We start from the raw sequence: 25,608 nt of genomic DNA on the forward strand, positions 1-25,608 counted from the left end.
TCGCTCAGCGCCCCAACGACTGCCCACCCGCCTCCCGCACATATTCATGAGGCCGCCACGGTGGCTGGGGCTCCACCGCACCTCCTCCCCCCTCATCACTTTCTATCATCCCTTCTTTTTCTTTGCTCTCTATCACTGCCTTTCTATCTATCTCCCTCTCTATCTTTCTCTTTCTCCTGCTCTCTCTCTGCATCAGGCAGCGTCAGACTCTGCTTACCTGCTTTCTCTGAGTGCTGCTTTTTATGTACTCTTTTTCTAGGCTTTCCCCCCTCCCCCCCAACCCCACCCCCTAACAGGCCCCCAGTCTTTTGAAGCCAGTCTGTTTGTGGTGCATTAACAGGTAGTGTAGCAGAGTGAAGCCCCCGAGAGTCAGCTCCTTCTCTTCCTGCCGTCTGTGAACGCTCCTTCAAATGCCTCGGTGCGGCTGGAGCTTCGCACATCAACAGACATCTGCCTCAGCAGGGAAACATCTAATGCGCTCAGTGAGAGCTCCCATGAATATGGCTACAAGTTCTTCAAGTAACATCCCGTGGGTGTGTTGGCACGGCCTAAAAGGAGGGCGATGTTAACATGTATGTTGTCACACACTATATGGCAGGAATGCGCTCATGGTCAAATTGGTTCCTTTATTAAATGTGTTTCATAAGGTGGTTTTCCCGAAGGGTTTCTCCTATTGCACTGGAGGCACGTAGAGGGACAGAAAGAGAGAGACCCGTGCCTTTTGAGTTGGAGGTAGGAGGTTGCTCAGTAGGAAAGCTCTTGCTAAGAACAGACACGCGTCGTCAATTTGATCTCTTCAGGCATAGTACATGTGTCATAGCTCTCAATATGTCCACGGCTTCCTGGCACATATTATTTTGTTTATCTCACAACACGTTATCAGGAGGTACACATTTTGTAATCACAGCAAAACTTTGGTTGCGGTGTGGAAATCTTGCAATATAGCACAATTGAAATGGGAAAATGTAGGCGCTAGCAAGATACTCCCATTTTAATAAGACAATTATTTAAATTAGAAAGTGTGTCCTTCTCGATGATGTAGCCTACACAAAGACTAGACATACAGGCCTTTTTCTTCCTTTGAAAACTGTTTAAAAGGGTTGAAACTGCAACAGCCGAAGGACTAAAGCCTTTGTATTATGCAACCTAATCCACCTCTGACACGGTGTTGTACAAAGCCATTATCTTCCGGAGCGATGCACCTCTAAATCCATGCAAAGACACACTACACTCAGATTCTTCATCAAAGCTGCTGTGGTGGTGCATCTGCCATTTTATTGAATATGAATGAAGTTGGAACTCTGTTCACATCTCGTCGACAGAGCTCTTCATGGAAATAAAAGCACACGCGTCTCACTCTGTCTCCTAGCCCCTACGACTTCACCTTGTCTGTGAACCGACACATTTAATGAGAGTCTGTCTCAGCGAACTTTCACATCGCAACAAGCAGACCCCTTTTGATGTCTGTTTGATTATCCCCCGTGATCCGATCGAGCACAGGAATGGCCTGTATACATTGACAAAACGGAATGAAAACACAACAAATAGAATTAATCCACCTTCCAACCCGTACGAACCCACCTCTGCTCAGAGAGAGCAGGGGAGGTGTTTGTAGAATTGGATAAGGGTGAGATAAATCATTTAGAGGTGTGGTAGGTACCTTGGACCTACCTGTGTCGTGCCATTATTGGGCTTACACAACCTGGCGGTCATGTAGCTGAACCAGCATGGTTAGGAAAAGGTTGGAAGGCGTAGCAGACTACTCTCTGGCTCTGCCAGTCTACCTGCTGTTTCTCTGGCTATTACATCTTAAAACATATGTTTTTGTACATTCTTTCAATACCTTATGTTTAATACATGTTTATTGTGTTCTATATTGTACTCGTGTAATGTACTTAAGCTACATCAATCATAGCTGAAGAGTCTAAGCTCTGCTTGTGAGGTTAAACTTTTGTTAAGACACAACATGCCATCCACTTTCCTTTGGGATATGGTCTTTAAAATATAGCTCCTCTGTACATGAGTGTTTTGTGTACTGTACTAGTGTAATGTACTTAAATTCCATCCATCGCAGCTGAAGTCTAAGCTAGGCTTGAACTGTTAAAGTTCATGTTTTGTTAAGACCCTGTATGCCATCCACATTCCTCAGGGGATATGGTCTATAAAATAGAGATTGTCTATGGCCTTGAACTCTCCATGGTCCATAGTTAAGGATGGAGTGTAAAAGAAAAGTTCCCTATTCACCTGCACTTTATGACCAAGTTCAAGAAATGGAAGTCCTTATTCGGTCTCCTTTATGGAAGTCTCTTTATGGAATCTCCTTTTCCATTATACATGTTAAATATTTAATACTCCTCAGTCCACAGTAAAGGCGAACTCTGTAAGAACAACTCCATATAAATATGTTTCACTACACGGTTGAGTATGTACCATCTACTCAACGGCTGTTGTTAAGATGTTAGAATGTGACTTTTGGCACATTTGGCACATTTCTAACACAGAGTCTTCGGGATAAAATACACACACACACACAGTTGAAGTTGGAAGTTTACATACACCATAGCCACATACATTTAAACTCAGTTTTTCCACAATTCCTGACATTTAATCCTAGTAAAAATTCCCTTTCTTAGGTCAGTTAGGATAACCACTTTATTTGAAGAACGTGAAATGTCAGAATAATTGTAGAGAGTGACTTATTTCAGCTTTTATTTATTTCATCACATTCCCAGTGGGTCAGAAGTTTACATAGATTCAATTAGTATTTGGTAGCATAGCCTTTAAATGAACTAATAACTTGGGTCAAATGTTTCGGGTAGCCTTCCACAAGCTTGGGTGAATTTTGTCCCATTCCTCCTGACAGAGCTGGTGTAACTGAGTCAGGTTTGTAGGCATCCTTGCTCGCACACACTTTTTCACAAATGTTCTATAGGATTGATGTCAGGGCTTTGTGATTGATGGCCACTCCAATAGCTTGACTTTGCTGTCCTTAAGCTATTTCTCACAACTTTGGAAGTATGCTTGGGGTCATTGTCCATTTGGAAGACCCGTTTGCGACCAAGCTTAACTTCCTGACTGATGTCTTGAGATGTTGCTTCAATATATACACATAATTTTCCATTCCTCATGAGGCCATCTATTTTGTGAGGTACACCAGTCCCTCCTGCAGCAAAGCATCCCCACAACATGATGCTGCCACCCCCATGCTTCACGGTTGGGATGGTGTTCTTAGGCTTCCCCCTTTTTCCTCCAAACATAACTATGGTCATTATGGCCAAACAGTTCTATTTTTGTTTCATCAAACCAGTGTACATTTCTCCAAAAAGTACGATCTTTGTCCCCATGTGCAGTTGCAAACCGTAGAGTGGCTTTTTTATGGCGGTTTTGGAGCAGTGGCTTCTTCCTTGCTGAGTGGCCTTTCATGTTATATCGATATAGAACCCATTTTTCTGTGGATGTAGATACAGTACATTTGTACCTGTTTCCTCCAATATCTTCACAAGGTCCTTTGTTGTTGTTCTCTGGGATTGATTTGCAGTTTTAGCACCAAAGTACTGTCATCTCTAGGAGACAGAACGCGGTATGACGGCTGCGTGGTCCCATGGTGTTTATTCTTGCATACTATTGTTTGTACAGATGAACGTGGTACCTTCAGGCATTTGGATATTGCTCCCAAGGATGAACCAGATTTGTGGAGGTCCAACATGTTTGAATCTGAGGTCTTGACTGATTTATTTTTATTCTGACCCACTGGAATGGTGATTAAGTGAAATAATAGGTCTCTTAACAATGCTTTTATGGAGTGGTTGAAAAACGAGTTTTAATGACTCCAACCTAACTGTACGTAAACTTACGTCTTCGACTGTATGAGATGGAAAAGTGGTGAATGTGATTTGCTAGAACATATTTCAACATAGCGTTCCAAAGGGATTGAATGGATTTTGAGGATACAAATACTTGTCAACCACTGTGTTATCATATAAATGGCTGTTTCATCTATGCTTTGTAGATGACTAGGTTTTTTCATCTAATATCCAGTACAACTTAATGGGATGGTGACATTTTAATGCTGTTAACTATTTGCTTGTTTGAGGATATTAAATAAATGTGAACTTGGTATACCATCTGACAGGTAGTACAGATGCAACAGACAGACAGACAGACAGACAGACAGACAGACAGACAGACAGACAGACAGACCGTACTAATTTCATCATAACCATGTTTTAACTGTACCAGGGAATTTCTCTATAACCCCTCTGCTTGACCTTTTTCTGTGTTTGATGTGAGCCTCTGTTCTCTGTTAACAAAAGTACTGTTGTTCCTTTTATCTGTCTAGCTAACCACCCTCTCTGTGTCCCTCTCTGTTGCTCTCTGTGTCTGTGCCTGTGTCTGTGTGTCCTTTGTGTCTGTGTTTGCCATCTGTCCAGTTAACTAGCGAGACAAACAAGCTTAAAGAGGCTCAGAAACTCATCAGTGAAGCTGTGAGCAAGGTGCAGGTGGGTGATCCCTTTGCATCCGGGTCCCTCCCTTCCCTTTTTCTTTCTGTTATTAACATGATTGACCGGTATTGCCTGGACATTGAGAAACCTAATCTTCAACCAGAAACTCAATCAACTCACCCTCCAAGTCAAGTATGATGTTTGCTCTGAACTTTACATATGATTGCTGTTTGATAATTATGCAGTGATCTACATTATATTCCTTTGAAAACACAGAATCTGATAATAGGGCCACACTCTTGGTCTGTAATTGGAGAAGGAAGTTTGGAGATTGCACTGAGGTTTAATTTTCTTTCATCATACTTAACAAGAAAATTGTATTATATGAATCTGGGAGATGCACTTGAAACCTCTCAACTGAGGTGTTCCATAAAAGATAATCAAATGTGGACATTTGACTGTTGTGATGTAATTCTCCCCAGTAAACACTTTATAATTGAATATATGCTTTGCTCATTAGTGCCAAAATTGGGGGAAGGTTTAATTGCATAATAGTCCAAGTTAATTACCCACCCGTCCGACCTCGTCCCCCCCGTCGAGTTCCAGAAGCTTTGGATCCCTCAATGAACGGATTAGGTTTCATATCACTCCACTCTCCTACAATAGTCGGAGCCCCAGATGAGCCTAGCAAGACGGATAGCCGCCAGGAAGCAATTAGGAGGCATTGCTCACCCCGCCTCAGCTCTCTCTGACTCACATCTAGCCATGATCAGTGACCAGGCTGGAGCTGCCAAGACCCAGCCTTAAAACAGCACCATTGGTCTATAAACAGCCTCTTATGCTGAACAAAATATAAATGCAACATGCAAAGTGTTGGTCCCATGTTTCATGAGGTGAAATAAAAGATCCCATACATTTTCCATACTCACAAAAAGCTTAATTGTCGGAAATGTTGTGTACAAATTTGTTTACGTCCCTGTTAGTGAGCATTTCTCTTTTGCCAAGATAATCCATCAACCTGACAAGTGTGGCATATCAATAATCTGATTAACCAGCATGATCATTACACAAGTGCCCCTTGTGCTGGGGACAATAAAAGGCAACTCTAAAATATGCAGTTTTGTCACATAACAGTATGCTACAGATGTCTCAAGTTTTGAGGGAGTGCACAATTGGCATGCTGACTTCAGGAATGGCCACCAGAGCTGTTGCCGGATAATTGAATGTTCATTTCTCTACCATAAGTCACCTCCAACATTGTTTTAGAGAATTTGGTAGTACATCCAACCGGCTCACAACCGCAGACCACGTGTAACCATGCAAGCCCAGGACCTCCACATCCGGCTTGTTCACCTGCGGGATCGTCGGAGACTAGCCACCCTGACAGCTGATGAAACTGTGGGTTTGCACAACTGAATAATTTCTGCACAATCTGTCAGTAACCGTTTCAGGGAAGCTTATATGCATTCTAGTCATCCTGACCAGTGTCTTGACCTGACTGCAGTTTGGCGTCGTTACTAACTTCGGTGGGCAAATGCTCACTTTCGATGGCCACTGGCACGCTGGAGAAGTGTGCTCTTCACAGATGAATCCCAGGTTTCAACACTACCGGGCAGATGGCAGACAGAGTGCCCCATGGTGGCATTGGGGTTATGGTATGGGCATGCATAAGCTACGGAAAACGAACCTAATTGCAATTTATCAATCACAATTTGAATGCACAGAGATACCGTGATGAGATCCTGAGGCCCATTGTCATGCCATTCATCCGCCACCATCATCTCATGTTTTAGCATGATAATGTACCCATGTCACAATCTGTACACAATTCCTGGAAGCTAAAAATGTCCCAGTTCTTCCATGGCCTGCATACCCACCAGACGTCAACCATTGAGCATGTTTTGGGTGCTCTGGATAGACGTGTGTTCAAGTTCCCGACCACATCCAGCAACTTCACACAGCCATTGAAGAGGAGGGATAACATTCCACAGGGCACAATCAACAGCCTGATCAACTCTATGCAAAGGAGATGTGTTGCACTGCATGAGGCAAATGGTGGTCACACCAGACACTGACTGGTTTTCTGATCCACGCCCTACCTTTTTTTTTAAGTATCTGTGACCAACATATGCATATCTGTATTCCCAGTCATGTGAAATCCATATATTAGAGCCTAATGATTTTATTTAAATTTACTGGTTTCCTTATATGAACTGTAACTTTGAATTTGTTGCATGTTGCTTTTATATTTTTATTCAGTGTTGTTGTTTCAACCAGAGAAACCAATAAAACCCAAACAAAGCTATGTTGCTAGGTAGAAGGTTCTGGAATATGCTTGATTATATGATTTTATGGTGTAGGAAAGGAATGGTACACCAGTGATTTACCTGTGGGAGAAGGCGGAGGAGAGCGGAGAGATGATGGCGGCGGATCCCTCGGGTGCTGTCAAACGCTGGGTTGATTAGCATTCCGTAGACGAAGCTGGAGGGCCCAGAGCACGGTGGGACGAGAGAGAGAGGGAAAACAAGTGAGCGGGAGCAGCCAGAGCTAGGAGGCTCAGAGGGCTCCTGAATGCAGAAAAGACGGTGCTCTCATTTAGCAGCTAATTTGCTTTCATTCTTTCGTATTAATCTTGAAAGAGAAAATGGGCCACGACGGGCTCAGAGATTGACAGACCTATATGGGTGTCGATGGGTGTTGGGGCAGCCTGCTTCAAACGCTCCTCACCACTCTACACCTTTTTAATTTCCTACCTAATAAACTACCCACTGCTGGCATTGTGTAATCAAACACTCTGTAATTGTAATACCTTTAAAAATGAGACTGGTCCCACATTACCCACATAATCGACCGAGTGGGGTGGGTAAGCAAAATTGGTTTTTGGAAATGACGTTGTGGAAAAGCTGTGGGGCAAACTTTTGGAAAGAAAGACAGTTGTCTTCTAATAAATCCCAAAGGTCAAATCCTATCTACGCTATAGGCTGTCTAATTGCCCCCCTCCCCACCGCCTTTATCAATGATTATGTTTATGCTGTAAAGCACTATGATCGGGCAGACTTGTCAAGGGGCTGGCTGGTCTCTGTCTTATCAGTAATGGGTTTAATTTTGCCCCTGTCTACCGCCTAATAGCCTTCCTTTGTGAGACCCATCTTGTCGACTTCAAGATGGCAGGGGCAGCGTTTCTTTTCTAGGAGTTAAACCGTGGCCAGACAATCCCCTGGGTTCTCCCCCAATGGTTAGATGTCGGCTGCATATACACTGTGTACACACACGCGTCAATAGGGAACGGAGTGCTCAAGTATGTGAGGATTCGATACAATACATTGTCTAGCCGCAGAACCCCACTGCAATAGATGCCGTTAGCATAGCATTAGCATCTTCATTAACAACTCCATTTCAGGTGGCTATATTTCTCTAAATACACTTAATCTATTAGCAAAATGCAGATATAACGGCGTCTGATTCAATTAAAAAGATCATGAACACAGACACGGAGCTCCTCTCATGTGAAGAAATGAGTGAGAAAAGGGTGTATAATCTTTCCTTAAGTACACAGTAATCACAGAGGTCACCATAAATATGGGCATTCCTTTTTCCTTTTTTGATTTGTGTAACACTTAACTTATTGAGTGGTGAAATGTAGCATTCATTAAGCCTTAATGACATAAAGAGTCATAATGCCCTAAAGAGTCAAGCTTATAGCGTCATACCCAAGAATACTTGAGGCTGTAACTGCCAAAGGTTCTTCAACAAAGTACTGAGTAAAGAGTCTGAATACTTATGTAAATGTGATATTTCCATATATATATTTTGTCATACATTTCTAAAAATGTGTCATTGTGGGGTATTGTGTGTAGATTGACAAAAAAATTGAAATGTAATTATCCACTTTAGAATAAGGCTGTAATGTAACAAAAGTCAAGTGGTCTGAATTCTTCCCGAATGCACTGTGGGTGACCTCTGAAGGGTGTATATTTAATAAATAAGGCATGCGGTATATGTCCAATATACTGTACCATGGCTAAGGGCTGTTCTTAGGCACGAGGATACAGCCTCGATGGCCACTGGATACAGCCCTTAGCCGTGTTATATTGGCCATATACCACAAACCCCTGAGGTGCCTTATTGCTATTATAAACTGTTTACAACCGTAATTAGACAGTAAAAATAAATGTTTTGTCAGACCGTATACCATTGCTTTCAGCCAATCAGCATTCAGGGCTCGTTTATAATGGCTTTTTGCGGCCCACTACTAATTACTGGCAGCGTCCCCTGTAGAACATGTGTCACCCAAAGTTCAGCCTTTTCACACATCTGCCCTTTATTGTCTGTATCCTGCCCATGTAAGGGCATCCTCTGTGGGCTATGGGTGCTTTAAACACACAACACACACACACACTGAACCTCTCACACTCCCACACTCTGTACTGTACAGATATTGCACACTCACTGTGCTCCATCCACGTGCATGTCGCCACCAGCGTACTCAACATGTAATGGGAAAGGTGGCATACAACCCTGCAATATTTACCTACAGCTCATTAGGTTCTTGTTTATGTATCTACATACAGTGGGGCAAAAAAGTATTTAGTCAGCCACCAATTGTGCAAGTTCTCCCACTTAAAAAGATGAGAGGCCTATAATTTTCATCATAGGTACACTTCAACTATGACAGACAAAATGAGGGGAAAAAATCCAGAAAATCACATTGTAGGATTCTTTATGCATTTATTTGCAAATTATGGTGTTTGTCATAGTTGAAGTGTACCTATGATGAAAATTACAGGCCTCTCATCTTTTTAAGTGGGAGAACTTGCACAATGGGTGGCTGAATAATACTTTTTTGCCCCACTGTATTTAATGTGTCTGGTAGTCTTAGGGAGCTGAGCGACCCACTTTCTCCAGTGTGAGGTGCAGGCCTCTGGCTGGCTGATAGTGCTCATCGCAGAAAATGACTGCTACAATTGCAATGAGGCTCAAGCCCAAGGGACGATAGCACTTGGACGATAGTCCTCAGTCATGCTTTTATAAACTCTCTTCACAAATATACACACACACACGTGTGCAAGTGCAAAGAAGCACAAACACACACAGGATCAAGGCAATCATCTGTAATTGAAGTGAGTACGATAATGCCCATCCCTTTACCCCCTAAATACTCCTACCTCCATCCTCACCCATCACCCAGGTGCATTAGCCGGACTAGTGTAATCCATGTAATAGTGGTAAAAGCTCTGGCCTCCAGGTCCCCGGCCTATGAGTGCTGGGATGACGGGAATGTTGTGTCCCGTCTCTAACATTGCTTTCCCGTCTTTTCAGATCACGGCCGGACCAACGGCGGCTGGGACAGGAGTCCCACCTTCACCTCTGCCGGGGGGGTTGGCACCTCCACCCCTCCCCCGCCTCCGCCCCCACCAGGCGGCTGCCCTCCCCCTCCTCCCCCACCTCCGCCTCCTCCTGGCATGGCCAGCATGCCCCCTCCACCCCCACCCCGCCACCTCCAGGAGGAGGGCCACCCCCCTCCCCTGGATGTGGACCCCCACCTCCTCCGCCCATCCCCGGGGCGCCGGGCATCCCTCCGCCTCCTATGATGGCCATGCCTGTCATCAAGCTGCCTTATGGACTGGAGGCCAAGAAGACCTACAAGCCTGAGGCCGTCATGAAGAGGGTGAACTGGTCCAAGGTATAGTAACGCCTCCCCAACATGCGCACGCTTGTACGCGCACACACACACACACAATAAGCTCTGTCTAATTGATCCTGACTATCATCATCTACTCTCTTCCATTAAGTGTACATTGAGGCCGGAAATGAATAAAACAAATCCACTCTTTAGTATTGTACCATAATAGACATGTACCCGATTTTCCACAGAGACATCGAGTCCCGTCTTATGTGTAAATCATGAACTTGTTGGATTTGTGTTTGTTAAATCACTGTATACAGTTCTGAATAGAAGCATGGTGCACAGAAAACAGGCCTTTCAGATGTAGCTGTAGGTACAAATCGAGAGAGTGCACTCTATTCAACACTACCCTCGGTCTATTCAGGCAAGCGTTCAGCCACAGGGCACGCTGCTCTGCACTCGGCACCCATTCGAAGAGATCCTCGCGCAAACAATTTCTGCTGCTCGAGTGTCCTTGCATTCACACACACTCTTAGCATTGAATAAAGACAATGTGTTTTGTAACATTCCGACAAATTTGAATACAATATCAATGGGGATCAATGGGGATCAATTTATCCATTGCTCTAAGGAATCTTGGAGTTGCACCAGCATTAATGTAGTGGTGTGTGACCATGCTTTTTAACAGACAAAAGGAAATCGTTTTTTTTTTCTCCCTTGGACTGCAGATTGCTGTTGAAATCACACTGAATCGCATTATAGTTGTATAGCAAGGATGCACATCTTATAAGAGACATGAAGTTTTTCAAATTTGATGGTCATTTCACTTTTAGAAAACATATATAAAAAAACAAAAACAACAAGATTCTGTAAATTATCCAGCAACAGCCTCAACCAGTTTCTGCAACTATTTTATAACTTTTTTTTACAATTTGCCTCAGAATAGAGTGAGAGCAAGGATTGCAATGTAACAGGAAACCACGCAATGGAAATGGTAAAGATTGATTACAGCAGCATCCGAAATGTGTTGAAGACGCAGGTTTATGTCACCACTTCTACACCTCATATGCAAATTCCACAGCCGTGCCTAGACCCATGCAGGCCTGGTGATGGGTCATATTATTTATAACATTATTCAGCTGCCCGGGATGGGAACTCCTTTGTGGATACAGTTAGAGAGACAACAAGTGAGCCACTTGCATCTCATTATCATCACTGTGTGTGTGTGTGTGTGTTTGTGTGTGTGTCATTGTCTGTGTATTTGTCTTTATTTGTGTATTCCTATGTGTTTGTGTGCGTGTGTGTGTGTGTGTTCATTCATGAGTGCACCACCTTGGCACATCCGTCTCTGTCCCGGCACGGCAACGACTGAATGTGCGTCTGCATTAACCTTGCCTCCGCAGGCGCTAGGGTTTGGAGATGCAAATGAAATGGCTAGATAGCACTCAAAGGCATTCAGAGCCACCTGAGGAAAAGCAATCTGTGTCTCTTGTGTCTATTAAGTGGTACCAGAGTCATCTGTCTTCTCTGTTCGGAGCAGATGGAGCCATGGAGGTGCCAAGCACTACTGTGGCCTGAGCTTTAAAAAGAAACAGCAGAAGGAGGGACCTAGAATATTGTCATCATGCCCCCCTTTCCTATAACCACCCCATAACCACTAGTGTACTGTAGCTATATGAATACACACATTTACAGGCTTTAAAAATAAATAGGAGAAGCGAAGGACCGAAAAGTTTGCCATCATTCAAACAGCGCCACTGGTCGCCCCAGGTGCATTTGTTATTTGAAATGGGGCAGAGGAGGATCTTGCATCGAGGTAAATTATTGTACACACTCTGCTGTTTTATCACATGTGCCGTGATGTGCAGTGATGTCCAAAGGGAAAAATGGTGTTTGAAGTAACATCTTTGTTGTAATGTTGCAAACGGACGTTGTAGTTTCACAGCTACGGATTCTATTTTTAAGCCCCCCCCCACCGTGGTCCCATGGTGTTTATACTTGCTTACTATTGTTTGTACAGACGAATGTGGTACCTTCAGGCGTTTGGGTATTGCTCCCAAGGATGAACCAGACTTGTGGAGGTCAACAATTTTCTTTCTGCCATCTTGGCTGATTTCTTTTGTTTTTTCCCATGATGTCAAGCAAAGAGGCACTGAAATTGAAGATAGGCCTTGAAATACATCCACAGGTACACCTTCAATTGACTCAAATTATGTCAATTAGCCTATCAGAAGCTTCTAAAGCCATGACATAATTTTCTGGAATTTTCCGAGCTGTTTAAAGGCACAGTCAACTTAGTGTATGTAAACGTCTGACCCACTGGAATTGTGATACAGTGAATTATAATTGAAAAAATCTGTACGTTAACAATTGTTGGAAAAATTAATTGTGTCATGGAAAAAGTATATGTCCTAACCGACTTGCCAAAACTACAGTTTGTTAACAAGAAATTTGTGGAGTGGTTGAAAAACTAGTTTTAATGACTCCAACCTAAATGTATGTAAACTTCCTACTTCAACTGTAGGTGAAGGCCTTATCTTTCAACTGGTTGAATAGCAGGCAGGTACAACCTCACTGTAATTAAATGTTGGAGAACGAGCAGAAGAACTGAAGGAGATTGTATAGAGATTGTAGGGAGGGGAGAGAGAGGTAGAACGAAACAGAGAGCTTAGGATGGAGAGTGAGTGTTTGTGTCCGTCTCTTGCTTTTTAAATTCATGCAAAGGAGATGTCTCTTAAAACAGCAGGGGAAAAAAAACACCAGCTCCGAATAGTAAAAGCAGCCAACATCAATAAAGTTTGGTTTTTAACATTTTCAAGCAGCGACACAGTAATGTTTTATCTCCTATGGTTAGAACACCTTACCACTGGGGAACAGCAACACATTTACTGTAAAGTCAGGCAGTTTGCAGCAGCAGTGTGGATGCTGTGGAGAAGTCCCCAACCTCCACCACCATATACCCTCACTTTTAGTGAACTACTGTCCTGGAGCCGCTTAACAACACTTTACTACACTTAATGGGAACATCCTCCCAGTCTATCTTGGAATTAATCCATTTTGGGATGGTGCTTCATGAACTCCTATATGCCACTCTACCAATAATGTGTATTAACCCTGGGTAACTGACAGGGGGCGCTGTATTGAAGCAACCACACAGCCATCTTGGTACTCTTTCATTATTAAACATATTTTGCAAGCTATAGAAATGCATTTATATTGTCTACATTAATTTTTGATGCGTTTATTCTATTACAGATACCTTAATGCATACATTTTAAATTATATTATGCGATCTAAACATACAAATAAAAAATGAAATAATATATTAAAACATTTTCCATTTTCCTTCCTTTTCAATTTACTAATGTTACTGTCCTGGCAACAAAACAATACTTAAGCACATGTAATTTTGTCCTTGAAACATTTAATTGAAATGCTGTACAATTCCATTCAATGTGCAAATATGGATGACCAGTGGCTTCAAAATCTCTCAATGGCCAATACATTGCATCAGCTATCCAGGGTTTATATACAGTGCCTTCAGAAAGTATTCAGACCCCTGGACTTTTTTCAAATTTTGTTACGTTACAACCTTATTCTAAAATGGATTTATTTTTAAATCTCACCAATCTACACACAATACCACAAATTGACAAAGTGAAAAAAGTTTTTGGGACGTTTTTGCATATTTATTAAAACCAAAATACAGAAATACCTTATTGACTTAAGTATTCAGATCTTATGCTATGAGACACGAAATTGAGCTCCGGTGCATCCTGTTTCCATTGAGCATTCTTGATGTTTCTACATCTTGATTGGAGTCCACCTGTGGTAAATTAAATTGATTGGACATGATTTTGAAAGACACACCACCTGTCTATATAAGGTCCCACAGTTGACAGTGCAAGCCATGAGGTCAAAGGAATTGTCTGTAGAGCTCCGAGACAGGATTGTGTCGAGGCACATATCTGGGGAAGAGTACCAAAAAATGTCTGCAGCATTGAAGGTCCCCGAGAACACAGTGGCCTCCATCATTCTTAAATGGAATACGTTTTGAACCACCAAGACTCTTCCTACAGCTGGCCGCCCAGCCAAACTGAGCAATCGGGGGAGAAGGGCCTTGGTCAGAGCTCTAGAGTTTCTCTGTGGAGATGGGAGAACCTTCCAGAAGGACAAACATCTCTGCAACACTCTGCGAAACTCCAGACGGAAGCCTCAGTAAAAGGCGCATGACAGCCATGACACCTAAAGATTCTCAGACCATTAGAACTGCATTCACAGCAGGTTGCCTTGCCAATGGCCATCGAACTTTAAAGTCACCACTCTTACATGACATGAGTAACCTCTAGCTTCCAAAGAGTAGGAGTGTTGTGTCCAATTAACATTTTCTCCTGTCATATGAATCAACCAGTGTAGGTTAAATACGCAAGTCATTCATATTCAAACGGCATTGTTCCATATGGTATGCTAATGGTATTTTACTTCAATGACAGCATGTGGCCATTAATTCAGGGATTAATCAGTGTCTTCATCTAAGGCTGCGTTTTCACAGGCAGCCCAATAATGATCTTCGCACTAATTATTATCTGTTTGGTCAAAAGACCAATTTGTGCCAAAATATCAGAATTGGGCTGCCTGTGGAAACTCAGCCTCAAATCCTACATCACGGCAGCATGTAATGTTCCGCCCTCTGCTGTTCCATGATATCCACGGTGCTTCCTTTAGCACAATGGACATTTGCAGTGTTCAGCTGTACATCGGCTCACTTCGAATATAACTTCTCTTGTAAGCATGCACATGATACTGTACACTATATTTTGCAGAGCAGATCCACAGTGTCAGGACCTGATGTGAATTAGTTACAGCAGGGCTGGAGTAGGCCACTCCATAGTGCCCTGAATGGGCCTATGAGGGGGAGAGCGGCCCACAGGCACTACAGTATTTTATCAGGCCATCACCACAACAGCCCTCACACTCTTTCCTATTCTCATTGGCCCTACTCTCCATCATCTCACCCATGGCCACCATTACAGCACTTTGCACCGAGCTGCACTCACTGTCGTTTGCTTGTGTTTCTTTATCGCCTGCGCATTCTTTTTTTTACAACAAACACCTCCCGTCAAGTGGGGTCCCCTGACTGTCTCTCTAGAGCCGCCCCGCCCTTGCAACTCGCGTCACTCCGTCTTGTCGAGGGTCTAATAACACAGGCTGCAATGAGACACCACTTGTGCTGGCCCACACTGAGTGCCATAACAGTGCGTCTCTCAGAGTGTCATCACAGTCTGCAGCACTCAACACAACCCGTAATGGACTTCCCGAAGGACTTCGCAACACACATTACTAGCCAATTATCAAGCGCAAATACAGCAAGAGGTGGTTATTGTCATTCTGTATGTACAGAAGCCCGCCATCGGGGCCACTGTACGTTACGGCGAGCCACAGTCGGAGCCACAGTATACAAAGGGGCCATTTTGTTCTGTGTGTGTGCCGATTTGAAAGGCGTCTCAATTTCCCTCGGGAGAATTCAACAAGAGTCTCAATTTTGGCTGGGGTCTTCTAGGCGCACCTAATTATTTAGCACCGTCACATTTATGTAATCAAGAGATGGCCCTCTTGATGGTAAGGCTTTCTGTCTAGTGTTTTAATGGACTTTGAGAGCTAGTACTTATGTTGATGTGAAAGGAAAATATATGTAAACCACAAACTAACACCAAAATATGTGAACCCTTGCAAATCTTTGATTTTGGTTTGTTTATTGTTTTGTGCCCCACACAAAGACAAAATAGTGCTATTTAGATTGCAGGGTAGATTAATAAAGCTAGATCCAAAATATGTACACTTCAGTGCATTCGGAGAGTATTCAGACCCATTAACTTCTTTAACATTTTCTTACGTTAGACTTATTCTAAAATGGATTAAATTAATTTGTTTCCTTATCAATCTACACACAAAACCCCATAATGACAAAGAAAACGATTTTTACATTTTTGCAAAGAAAAACTAAAACTGAAATATGACATTTACATACATTTTCAGACCCTTTACTTAGTACTTTGTTGAAGCACCTTCGTCAGCGATTAAAGCGTTGAGTCTTTTTGGGTATGACACTAAAAGCTTGGCACACCTGTATTTTGGGGGTTTCTCCCATTCTTCTCTGCAGATCCTCTCAAGCTCTGCCACGTTGGATGTGGAGTGTTGCTGCACAGCTATTTTCATGTCTCTCCAGAGATGTTCGGTTGTGTCCTCAAGTCCGGGCTCTGGCTGGGCCACTCAAAGACATTCAGAGACTTGTTGTGAAGCCACTCCTGCATTGTCTTGGCTGTGTGCCAAGAAGGTGAACCTTCGACCCAGTCTGATGTCCTGAGTGCTCTGGAGCAGGTTTTCATCAAGGGTCTCTCTGTACTTTGCTCCGTTCCTCTTTCCCTCAAACCTGACTAGTCTACCAGTCCCTGCCGCTGAAAAACATTCCCACAACATGATGCTGCCACCACCACGCCAGCTCTAGAAAGATTCTTTGGTGGTTCCAAACTCAAACCATTTAAAAATGACAAGAGGCCACTGTATTCTTGGGGACCTTCAATGCTGCAGACATTTTTTACCCTTCCCCAGATCTGTGCCTCGACACAATGCTGTCTTGGAGGTCTACGTACAATTCATTCGACCTCATGGCTTGGTTTTTGCTCTGACATGCATTGTCAACTGTGGGACCTTATATAGAAAAGTGTGTGCCTTTACAAATCATGTCCAATCAATTGAATTTACCACAGGTGGACTCCAATGAAGTTGTAGAAACATCTCAAGGATGATAGATGGAAACAGGATGCACCTGAGCTCAATTTCGATTCTCATAGCAAAGGGTCTGAGTAATTATGTAATAAAGGTATTTTTTTATTTTTATGCATTTGCAAAATAAAATAATAAAAACGGTTTTTGCTTTGTAATTATGGGGATTTGAGAATAAGGCTGTAACATAACAAAATGTGGAAAAAGTCAAGGGGTCTCAATACTTTCCGAATGCACTGTATGTTGATAAACACTGGCATATGAACTTTCAAACTAACAAAAATACACACTAAATTTCCAATATACCGACGCTGGCTTCTAAGGCAAATTACCTTCAAACTAGGCAGAGAGCCTATAGCTTGTCATTAAGTACTGTAACTCACACAGCTGAGTTTTGCAGAGCTCTGGGTGTACGTCACTCCAGCTTAAGCTGTCTCGAGAATGAGGGCCTGAAAGGTTTATGAGCCCGGGCTGTAACAATGAAATCCAAAATGTATCTAAACAGTTATTTGATCAATTAAACTTTAAATTTCCTCAATATCACTATCAATACTGCTCAATAGTTTTCATATCAATGGCTAATACATTATACATTTTCACAATATCTCAGCACAATATTGTAGGATTATTATTATTGGTAGTTGTATTATTAACTATTATCATTTTTGCATTAGTTTATCCAACACAATTCATTCATTGGCAGTGAGTATGCCTACGGGTTGGCGATAACATATAACTTCAATTCTTTAATAGGCCTAAACAATGTTACAATTTCTTCTCTCCTCTCGTGCTTAACCTTTTATAACTACTGTGAGACATTGACAGTAGGAAGTAGTTTGAAATCAGTAGCATATGTGACTGGTAGTAGGATATACTGTACATATAAATAGGGCTAAACAGTTACTGGTATTAGGAATATATAAATACTTGGTAATATCGCAATGGTAATATATACATGTAAACATTATATATTATATTATAATGATCTTTAGCAGGATAAATACTAATGGTAACGGCAATCAATAATCAATGGACAGCAGCTTAATGGAATAATACATCTAATCAAAAATCATTTTAACTGCAACGTAGGTTGTGTCTGAGTGGGTATGGACGTGGATGGGCATAGAGTCAGTGTGGATAGTCTGTGGGAGAGGGAGAGCAGTAGATGTTAGCCATATAGCAGTCTTATAGCAGTCCAGGGGAATACGCTGTTTAGGGTTCTGTTTGTCTGAGCCTTGATGCACCGGTACTGCCTGCCGGATGGGAGCGTGGAGAACTGTCCATTTCTCGGGGGGATAGAATCTGGCAATTTTTCAGGCCTTTCTCAGACACCACCTGGCATGTACGTCCTGAATGGCTGGGAACTCGCCACCAATGATGTGTGGGGCCAGTTGCCATACCAGATGGTGATACAACCAGTCAGGATGCTCTCAATGTTGCAGCTGGGGGCCAAGCCACATTTTTTTAGCCTCCTGCGGGAGAAGAGGTGTTGCCGTGCCTTTTTCATGACTGTTCTGGTGTGAGAGGACCATGTAAAGTCTTCAGTGATGTGGACACCGAGGAACTTGAAGCTCTTCTCCACTGTGGCTCTGTCAATTTGGTGGGGGTGTGCACTCCCACCCTCATGTTTCCTGTAGTCCACAATCAGCTCCTTGGTCTTGCTGATGCTAAGGGAGAGGTTGTTGTTCGGGGCACCACACAGCCAGTTCTCTGACCTCCTCCCTGTTGGTTCAGGCCTACTCCCACAGTGTCGTCAGCAAAATAGAATTTGGAGACGTGCGTGGCCACACATTTGTGGGTCAACAACGAGTACATGAGGGGGCTAAGCACACACCCCCGCGAAGCTCCTGTGTTGAGAGTCCGCATGGTGGAGGTGTTGCCTACTCTCACCACCTGGGGTCGGCCCATCAGAAAGTCCAGGATCCAGTTGCAGAGGGAGGTGTTCAGTGTCAGGGTACCACGATCGGTGACGAACTTTGATGACACAACTGTAGTCTAGCTGTAGTCAACAAACATAATTTTCATGGTAGAGGGCAGTGTTGAGTGCAATTGAGATTGCATAGTGTGTAGATCTGTTGGGGCGGTATGCACATTTGAGTGAGGTGATGTTCCATGCTTTCAAAGCATTTCATGATTACAAATATTAGTGCTACAGGGTGGTAGTCATTGTTGCAGGTAGCCTTAGAGTTCTTGGGAACAGAAATGATGATGGTCAGCTTGAGACATGTGGGGATTAAAGACTGGGACAAGGAGAGGTTGAAAAATGACTGTGAAGATGCCTGCCAGCTGGTCTGTGCAGGCTCTGAGAACGCACCCTGGAATACCATCAGTATGTGTTGACCAGATTAAAAACCTTACTCACGTCGGCCTCGGCGAGCGAGATCACCCTGTCCTCTGGGATGGCGGGGGCCCTCGTGCATGGTACAGACACGTCATTGGATAGATCACGGCTAGGTCTACCTTTGTAATCCTTAATAGACTGTAGCCCCTGCCACATGCGCCGAACGTCGGTGCCGGTGTAATAGGATTCCACTTTGTCCGTATATTGTCCTTTTGCCTGTTGATGGTTCTGTGGAGAATCATAGCTGGACGTCTTATAAGTGTTCATGTCCTCGGCCGTAGCCTCTGTTGCAATAGCCCTTGGTATGGTAGATCGTTCCTTTAGTTTAACACATAGTTTAACACATACCTCAGTGTTAATCTAGGGCTGTTGATTGCTACTTACAGCTATTTTCACTAACATATACAGTACACTCTAATCTTAATTCCTACCCTCAGATGTCCAAACTAGCCCATCTTTCCCAGTACACTACAATTTTACTATGTCATTTTGCAATATATCCTTCTATTTTACCGTGATGTGTTACACGGTCCTTGAATGTTGTTTCTGTCTTTAGCCAGATTTCTGCATTTGATTCTTCCATTTTTATTCATGTTGGATTATCATTTGACTTCCAGTATTTATGTAATAGCTTCTTCATCAACTCTCATGCAGCGAAGTTGCCAAACCTCTCAACCTTATTAAGCGAAACTGATACATTGGAGTATTTATACCAATCATTTAAATCCATGGACATGTTTTATTCTGTGCTGTGTTTGACGCATGTCAATGGAGTGCAATGTGCAACATGATGGGTGATCACCAATGTGCATACGCACGTGCGCGCACACACAAAAATGAGTGGGGTTTGAAGAAATGACATTTAAGTGGAGTGGTAGCCAGACCGGCTGTGGAAGGAATGACAGCCTCTGATTGCACCTTGTGATAAATTCATCCTCATTGTGTTGTTGCAGGTAGTACCTCAGGAAATGGCAGAGAATTGCTTCTGGATCAAAGTCAAAGAGGAGAAGTTTGAGAACCAAGACCTCTTTGCCCAGCTCTCCCTCAGCTTCTCCTCCAGGACCAAAGGTAAGCAGGCCCCATTAGGCCTCTCCCCTCTTTTACTAATGAATACACACACACACACACACACACTTTGTTTGGCCACCCGGCTCTGGGAAACCAAGTGGCTTTCTTCTCCAGACACTTTAGGAAACAATTTGTCTCCGTGAAATGTTGATTATCGTTAAAACCATCCTCCTTTTCTTGTGTCTTTGAACAATCCGGCTGTGGATGGTTGTGTGTTGAAATCTCTGAGCCAATTAAGGGTTCCACTGCTGTTGCTGCTGCACTGTGTTTGTGTGTCAGGGTTTCGAAGCTGGAGATACAGTAGGGATTCTTTGTATTTGTTGAGTGACTTTCAGTGTGTGTGTGTGTGTGTGTGTGTGTGTGTGTGTGTGTGTGTGTGTGTGTGTGTGTGTGTGTGTGTGTGTGTGTGTGTGTGTGTGTGTGTGTGTGTGTGTGTGTGTGTGTGTGTGCACGTGATGAAAATGACTCCCGCACAATTCTTGCAAAAAAAGTGAAATGTTATTGCATTTCTCTGTGTATGTGTATTTATATGCATGTGTATGACTGAACTGAGGACAGTCACGCTTGACTTGGCACAGCCTTTTCCAGTCCAGTAGATGCTCCTCCAAAGGGAGACCCAGTGAAGGAAGCTCTGGGAGTTTATCTTCTCAGTTTGTTTCTGAGATACACATCCAGACTACCTAACTTGCTGATGAATAACACAAGCCGAAGGAAAGCTAGTTTGTGTTTTGAGGGAGAGGGTGTGTGGTGGTGTAGTCCTCCCATGACAATACCAGTGTGTTACAGCTCTCTTGACATGTGTATGTAATGTGTACACACTCTTGTAATTCCTGCCCTAGTGGGAGCGTAGGGGTAACCTGAAGGACCTCTGTCATACAGAACTGGAATCACAGCTCTTCTCTGATTTGGTGGGTGTGATGACTTCCAGGGTTGAGATCAATTCCAATTTACTCTTGAAGTGGAAAATTTATGTTGAGTCAAATTCAAATGTTGTTTTTCAAGTAATGTAATTGGAATTTAATTAGACTGTTTGGACTCAAAATTCAATGTTCAATATTTGTACATTTCCCAGTTAATGGAATGAATGCACATAGTCAAAAATATTACTGTAGGATTTGTTTTTAATCATTTCAATCTTCTTTCCTATATTTCTAGTATAGCTATGCAATCTGAACAATGACATGATCAGCCTGAAACCCTGAGGGGATTGAATTAAAATGGGTATTTGTGGAATTGTTGGGTAAAATATTGAATTGGGAATTTAATTATTGGAATTGACCTAACATTGAAATTGAGAGGAATTTAATTATTTCTGAATTCTAAGACTGACCTATAATTTGAATTGAATTAAATGGAATTTACAGGGAGAGAGAATTGAATTAGAAATTGATTTGTGAAATTGACCCCAATCCTGATGACTGTCCGTGTCTCCTCACCGTCTTGTCAGGACACAAGCCAGACTGTTGGCATCTTTCCTCTCCTCTCTTCTCCGCTCCTACTCTCCGCTCCTACTCTACTCCTCTCCCCTCCTCTCCTCCTTTCCTCTCCTCTCCCCTGACGACTACATAACAAAACAAATCTCTCTGGTGCTCTATGAAATAAACAGCAATGTAGCCCTGAAGCTGGGATGTGATTGGTTGGCACAATGCAGATGGAGAGAATAATAGCGGGAACGAGGGAGCAAATTTAGCTGGGCTTAATGAAGCAAAGGGTAAAGGCCAAGAGCCATGTCACTGCTCTCTCTGCAGGAGAGACGACAAGACACAGGCTGGATCCCAAATCACCCCCTTCCCCTTGCCCCTCCATTGATACATTTACCCGTACCACCGCCATTTGCACAAGTGTCCCAAAGCTGAGGGAGTGAAAATTATCGAGGGCATAGGGGCTAATTAGACCCTCAGATAGCCACTTTGACTGAGCCAACAAGGTTGCAGGCATCAGAGCCAAGTGCTATCCCTGACACGCACTGCAATATGTTTGCGCAATTTCATACAAAAGAATGGATAGGCGTGCCTAATTATATGCATCGTGCATTTGTTTGTCTGATTTCCAGACTTGACACATTTAATTAAATGTTTAACTGTGACTGAGGTTTCTATCTTTTAAAACAATTTGTTAATTTGAATTTCATGCTCACATTTAAAAGTGGAACATGAATTGCGTCATTCAAGTCTGGAGTCTGTCCCTAAAGTTGATGGGTTTATTGATCCCATCACCACTCTTTGGAATTCAACCTCTGTGTTTCGTCAGCAACACATGACAACGGAGGGCCCTCAGAGCGTGTTGGTAGGGGCGAGGGTGTAGTTCGGGAGTGTTTTTGCTTTGGTCTCTACCATTTGCTTTTATTTTTAACGTGGCATCAGCAAGGGAGGAAGAGATCACAAGAACATAACGCGCAGACAAGGAAACCATAGAGTTCCGGTGGAGAAACACGCTTACTAATTAACACCAGCAATAATTAATAGTAGCTTTTGTGTGCTGTACTTGTCTGTTCTTTCAGAAGTGTAATTCCTATCCATTTTCACCTCGGACAAACAAGGGATACAGATCCTGTAAAAAAATATATAACACTACTTATTGATACAAGATTAAGCAATATTTATTACTGTATTCCATTTTATTTGAATTGGCATTTTCTCTTTAATCTACATTCTTATAGTTGTTATTGTTTCCTTTATTTGCGTTCTATAGGTCCTAAGAAGCGTAACTCTGCTTTACATTTCTTTTCAGTGTCTTTTTCAAATTCAAATTCTTCCTCATACATGGGTTCTATAGGTAAGCTCTGTGTTCCCTCAGGCAGCTTGGAAAGATTTAGCTGGATCCCTATCAATTACGCAGCATGTTCACTGATTCAGCTCTTTTCCCCTCTATTGTTGAAACAGAACATGATACACTCATGAATTAAAAAATGCTGTTTAATGTTTGATATCCTGAGTACCATTCTCTTTTTTCTTTTTAAGACAAAGTTAAAAGCGGGTGAAAACGCCTTTGACGTGCGATGGTATCGCGGAGGGGAGCAATAGTATTTTGCAAAAAACGAGATGCAGCCATCCTTTAAAAAAAAAAAAAAAAAAATTTTTTTTAACCTTCACTTTTACAATGGGAATCATTCAAACTTATGAGATCTAAGAATGCCTTAGAGTAAGATGTGCTTTAGCGTTTTACTGTTATTGCAGCCTTTGTCAAAGAGCCTGACCCCATTTCTATACTGACTATTCATCTTTGTATTCCCAGAAGCACAGCCTTGACAATAACACGCAACACACATTTTTGCTGGTTGAGCTTCCTGTACCAGATGGAGCGTATTATGTGAGGTGAGGTGATGCCTGGGAAGGCAAATTAGTTCACAAGGCCTCACCGTCTAACCATATTACCAAAGACTATAAATCCTCCCAGCAAACCTACCAAACAAGTTCCTACTCGAAACCAACTTAATATATCTGGAAAATTGCAACCTTATATTTATCTGGTGAAAAGTTTGGCCAGCCCTCAATTTTGTTGGTTTTTCTCGTACTCTTTTTTTTTCTCTCCACACTGGATTATTTATAACTAAAGCACGCGTCATCATGAAAGATGAGGCAAACAGGTGTAAATGTGTTCCCTAGAACCTGGAACTGCCCTGGGAAAATGGTGCAAAAAGGCTTCTGTTTAACTCGCCGTTCCTCGGGAGTCACACTTGTTACTCACATTGTCTGAAAACAACACGAGCCATGCCGTTTAATTGGTTTTAACAAGAAAGGGGAAACCATAATCAACAGGGATTTACAGCTTTGCTTCTAGCCTCTTAAGATGATCAGAATCCTACTGTATTTCCAATTATGGCTACCTTTCTGCAGTAACAGCCAACATCCCAGCGACAATGCTTGAAGCCAGCAGTGTTGTCAGAGGGGTCTGCTGGAAGCAGAGTTGCTGAATATAAGGTCTAGCCTGTTCACATTGCTTTAAATTTCATTTACTCACCGAAACTGTAGATGTTTGCCTGACTGCGGAGATGGTAATGCGTTGGCCGATTATCCTTTGGATTCTAAGGCCCATCTTCACCGCTGTGGATCGACCTGATCTCCCAAGGAAGAGGAAGGGAAGTTATACTTTGTACAGTGGTACAGCCAGGTCACCCACTGTACCTGTGCCCTCATAACCTGCTAAGTAGACCCTTATCGCCCATCATCTCCTACCAAGAATGAGAGAGTGGAGGTCAATAATTGTCCATCCCAATCAAAGCTGCTGCCCCCAAACAACCCCTTCTCTCTGCCAAGCCAGACCTTGCTGCAACACTGGGGGAAATGTGTCCACTAGGGTCTATTTGTTCTGACTTATTTAAATCGTCTCCGGAGAGCAGAGCAACTCCTCACGTCATTGTATTGCTATTTGGTTTCCCTTGTAGAACTGGTAGTTTGGCTTTTCCCTCCTCCCTCACTCATTCTTCCCTTCCCTCTATCATTCTCTCTTTTCTTTACCCCCGAGTCCCTTCACTTGGTGGTATCAATCAGCGGTTCTGCCTGTGTTCAGCTCCTGGGATCAAATCAGATGTACTTGTGGTTTGAGCGCCTAGCATGGCCTGCTGCATTTGAAAAGCAATTCTGTCGGCCAGGCTTTTCAGTTCTGTTTGAAATAAGATTGATGTTGGCAAACTTCTTCAACCTGCGCTCTCCTAATAGCGTTTCTCCATTGCCAACAGCGCCTGCTACACACACAGAGGGCATATGCCTTGATGTAATGATGACATGTGTTTGAGGCTTCCGACTGTCCTGAGAAGCTTTTAATCAGTGTGTGGCAGCAACAAAACTAAGAGAGTGAAACCATCCTGAACAAAACAACTAAAGTAGCATAACACTTAATGGCAACCCTGGTCTACTGCACACGTGTCAAACTCATTCCACAGAGGGCTGAGTGTCTGCGGGTTTTCCGCTCCTCCCTTGTACTTGATTCCTGAATTAAGGTTATTAATTAGTAAAGAACTCCCCTCACCTGATTGTCTAGGTCATAATTGAAAGGAAAAAACAAAAACTTGCAGACACTAGGCCCTCCATGGAATGATTTTGACACCACTGGTCAACTGTATTACAAAGTTTGTCAATATTGATACATATTTTTCAGCATAAGCATTATTCCGTGTAAAAACACCTTATTTGTACAAAACAGAAATATGACTATAAATATTCAACTTATTTAAGAAGGTTGATGGAGAAAAGGCTTGGCCTCGCTACTTGTCTCTTGCATCATTTTCCCCCAATCCTACTGCACTTCTTAATCTCTAGTGTAGTGTAGCATAGAGTGGATCGATGGCTGTGTACACTAAGTGGTCTGTGAGTAGGGGTCCCTCCTTATTGCGCTACACTAGCAGTTCT

At 42.8% G+C, this 25,608-nt stretch overlaps 1 protein-coding gene across 1 annotated transcript in view; it reads left to right on the top strand.

Annotated features, from left to right (window-relative positions):
• The window catches only part of LOC115129597 (protein diaphanous homolog 2-like), a 606,019-nt gene that overhangs the window by 197,119 nt on the left and 383,292 nt on the right, over window positions 1-25,608 (top strand). Inside the window, 5 exon segments of the mRNA XM_065018694.1 lie at window positions 4,431-4,493; window positions 9,762-9,831; window positions 9,834-9,928; window positions 9,931-10,125; window positions 20,146-20,260. Coding sequence (XP_064874766.1) covers window positions 4,431-4,493; window positions 9,762-9,831; window positions 9,834-9,928; window positions 9,931-10,125; window positions 20,146-20,260 — 538 coding nt within the window.

The sequence above is a fragment of the Oncorhynchus nerka genome, linkage group LG5 (genome assembly GCF_034236695.1).
Source record: "Oncorhynchus nerka isolate Pitt River linkage group LG5, Oner_Uvic_2.0, whole genome shotgun sequence".
Classification (NCBI taxonomy): domain Eukaryota; kingdom Metazoa; phylum Chordata; class Actinopteri; order Salmoniformes; family Salmonidae; genus Oncorhynchus; species Oncorhynchus nerka.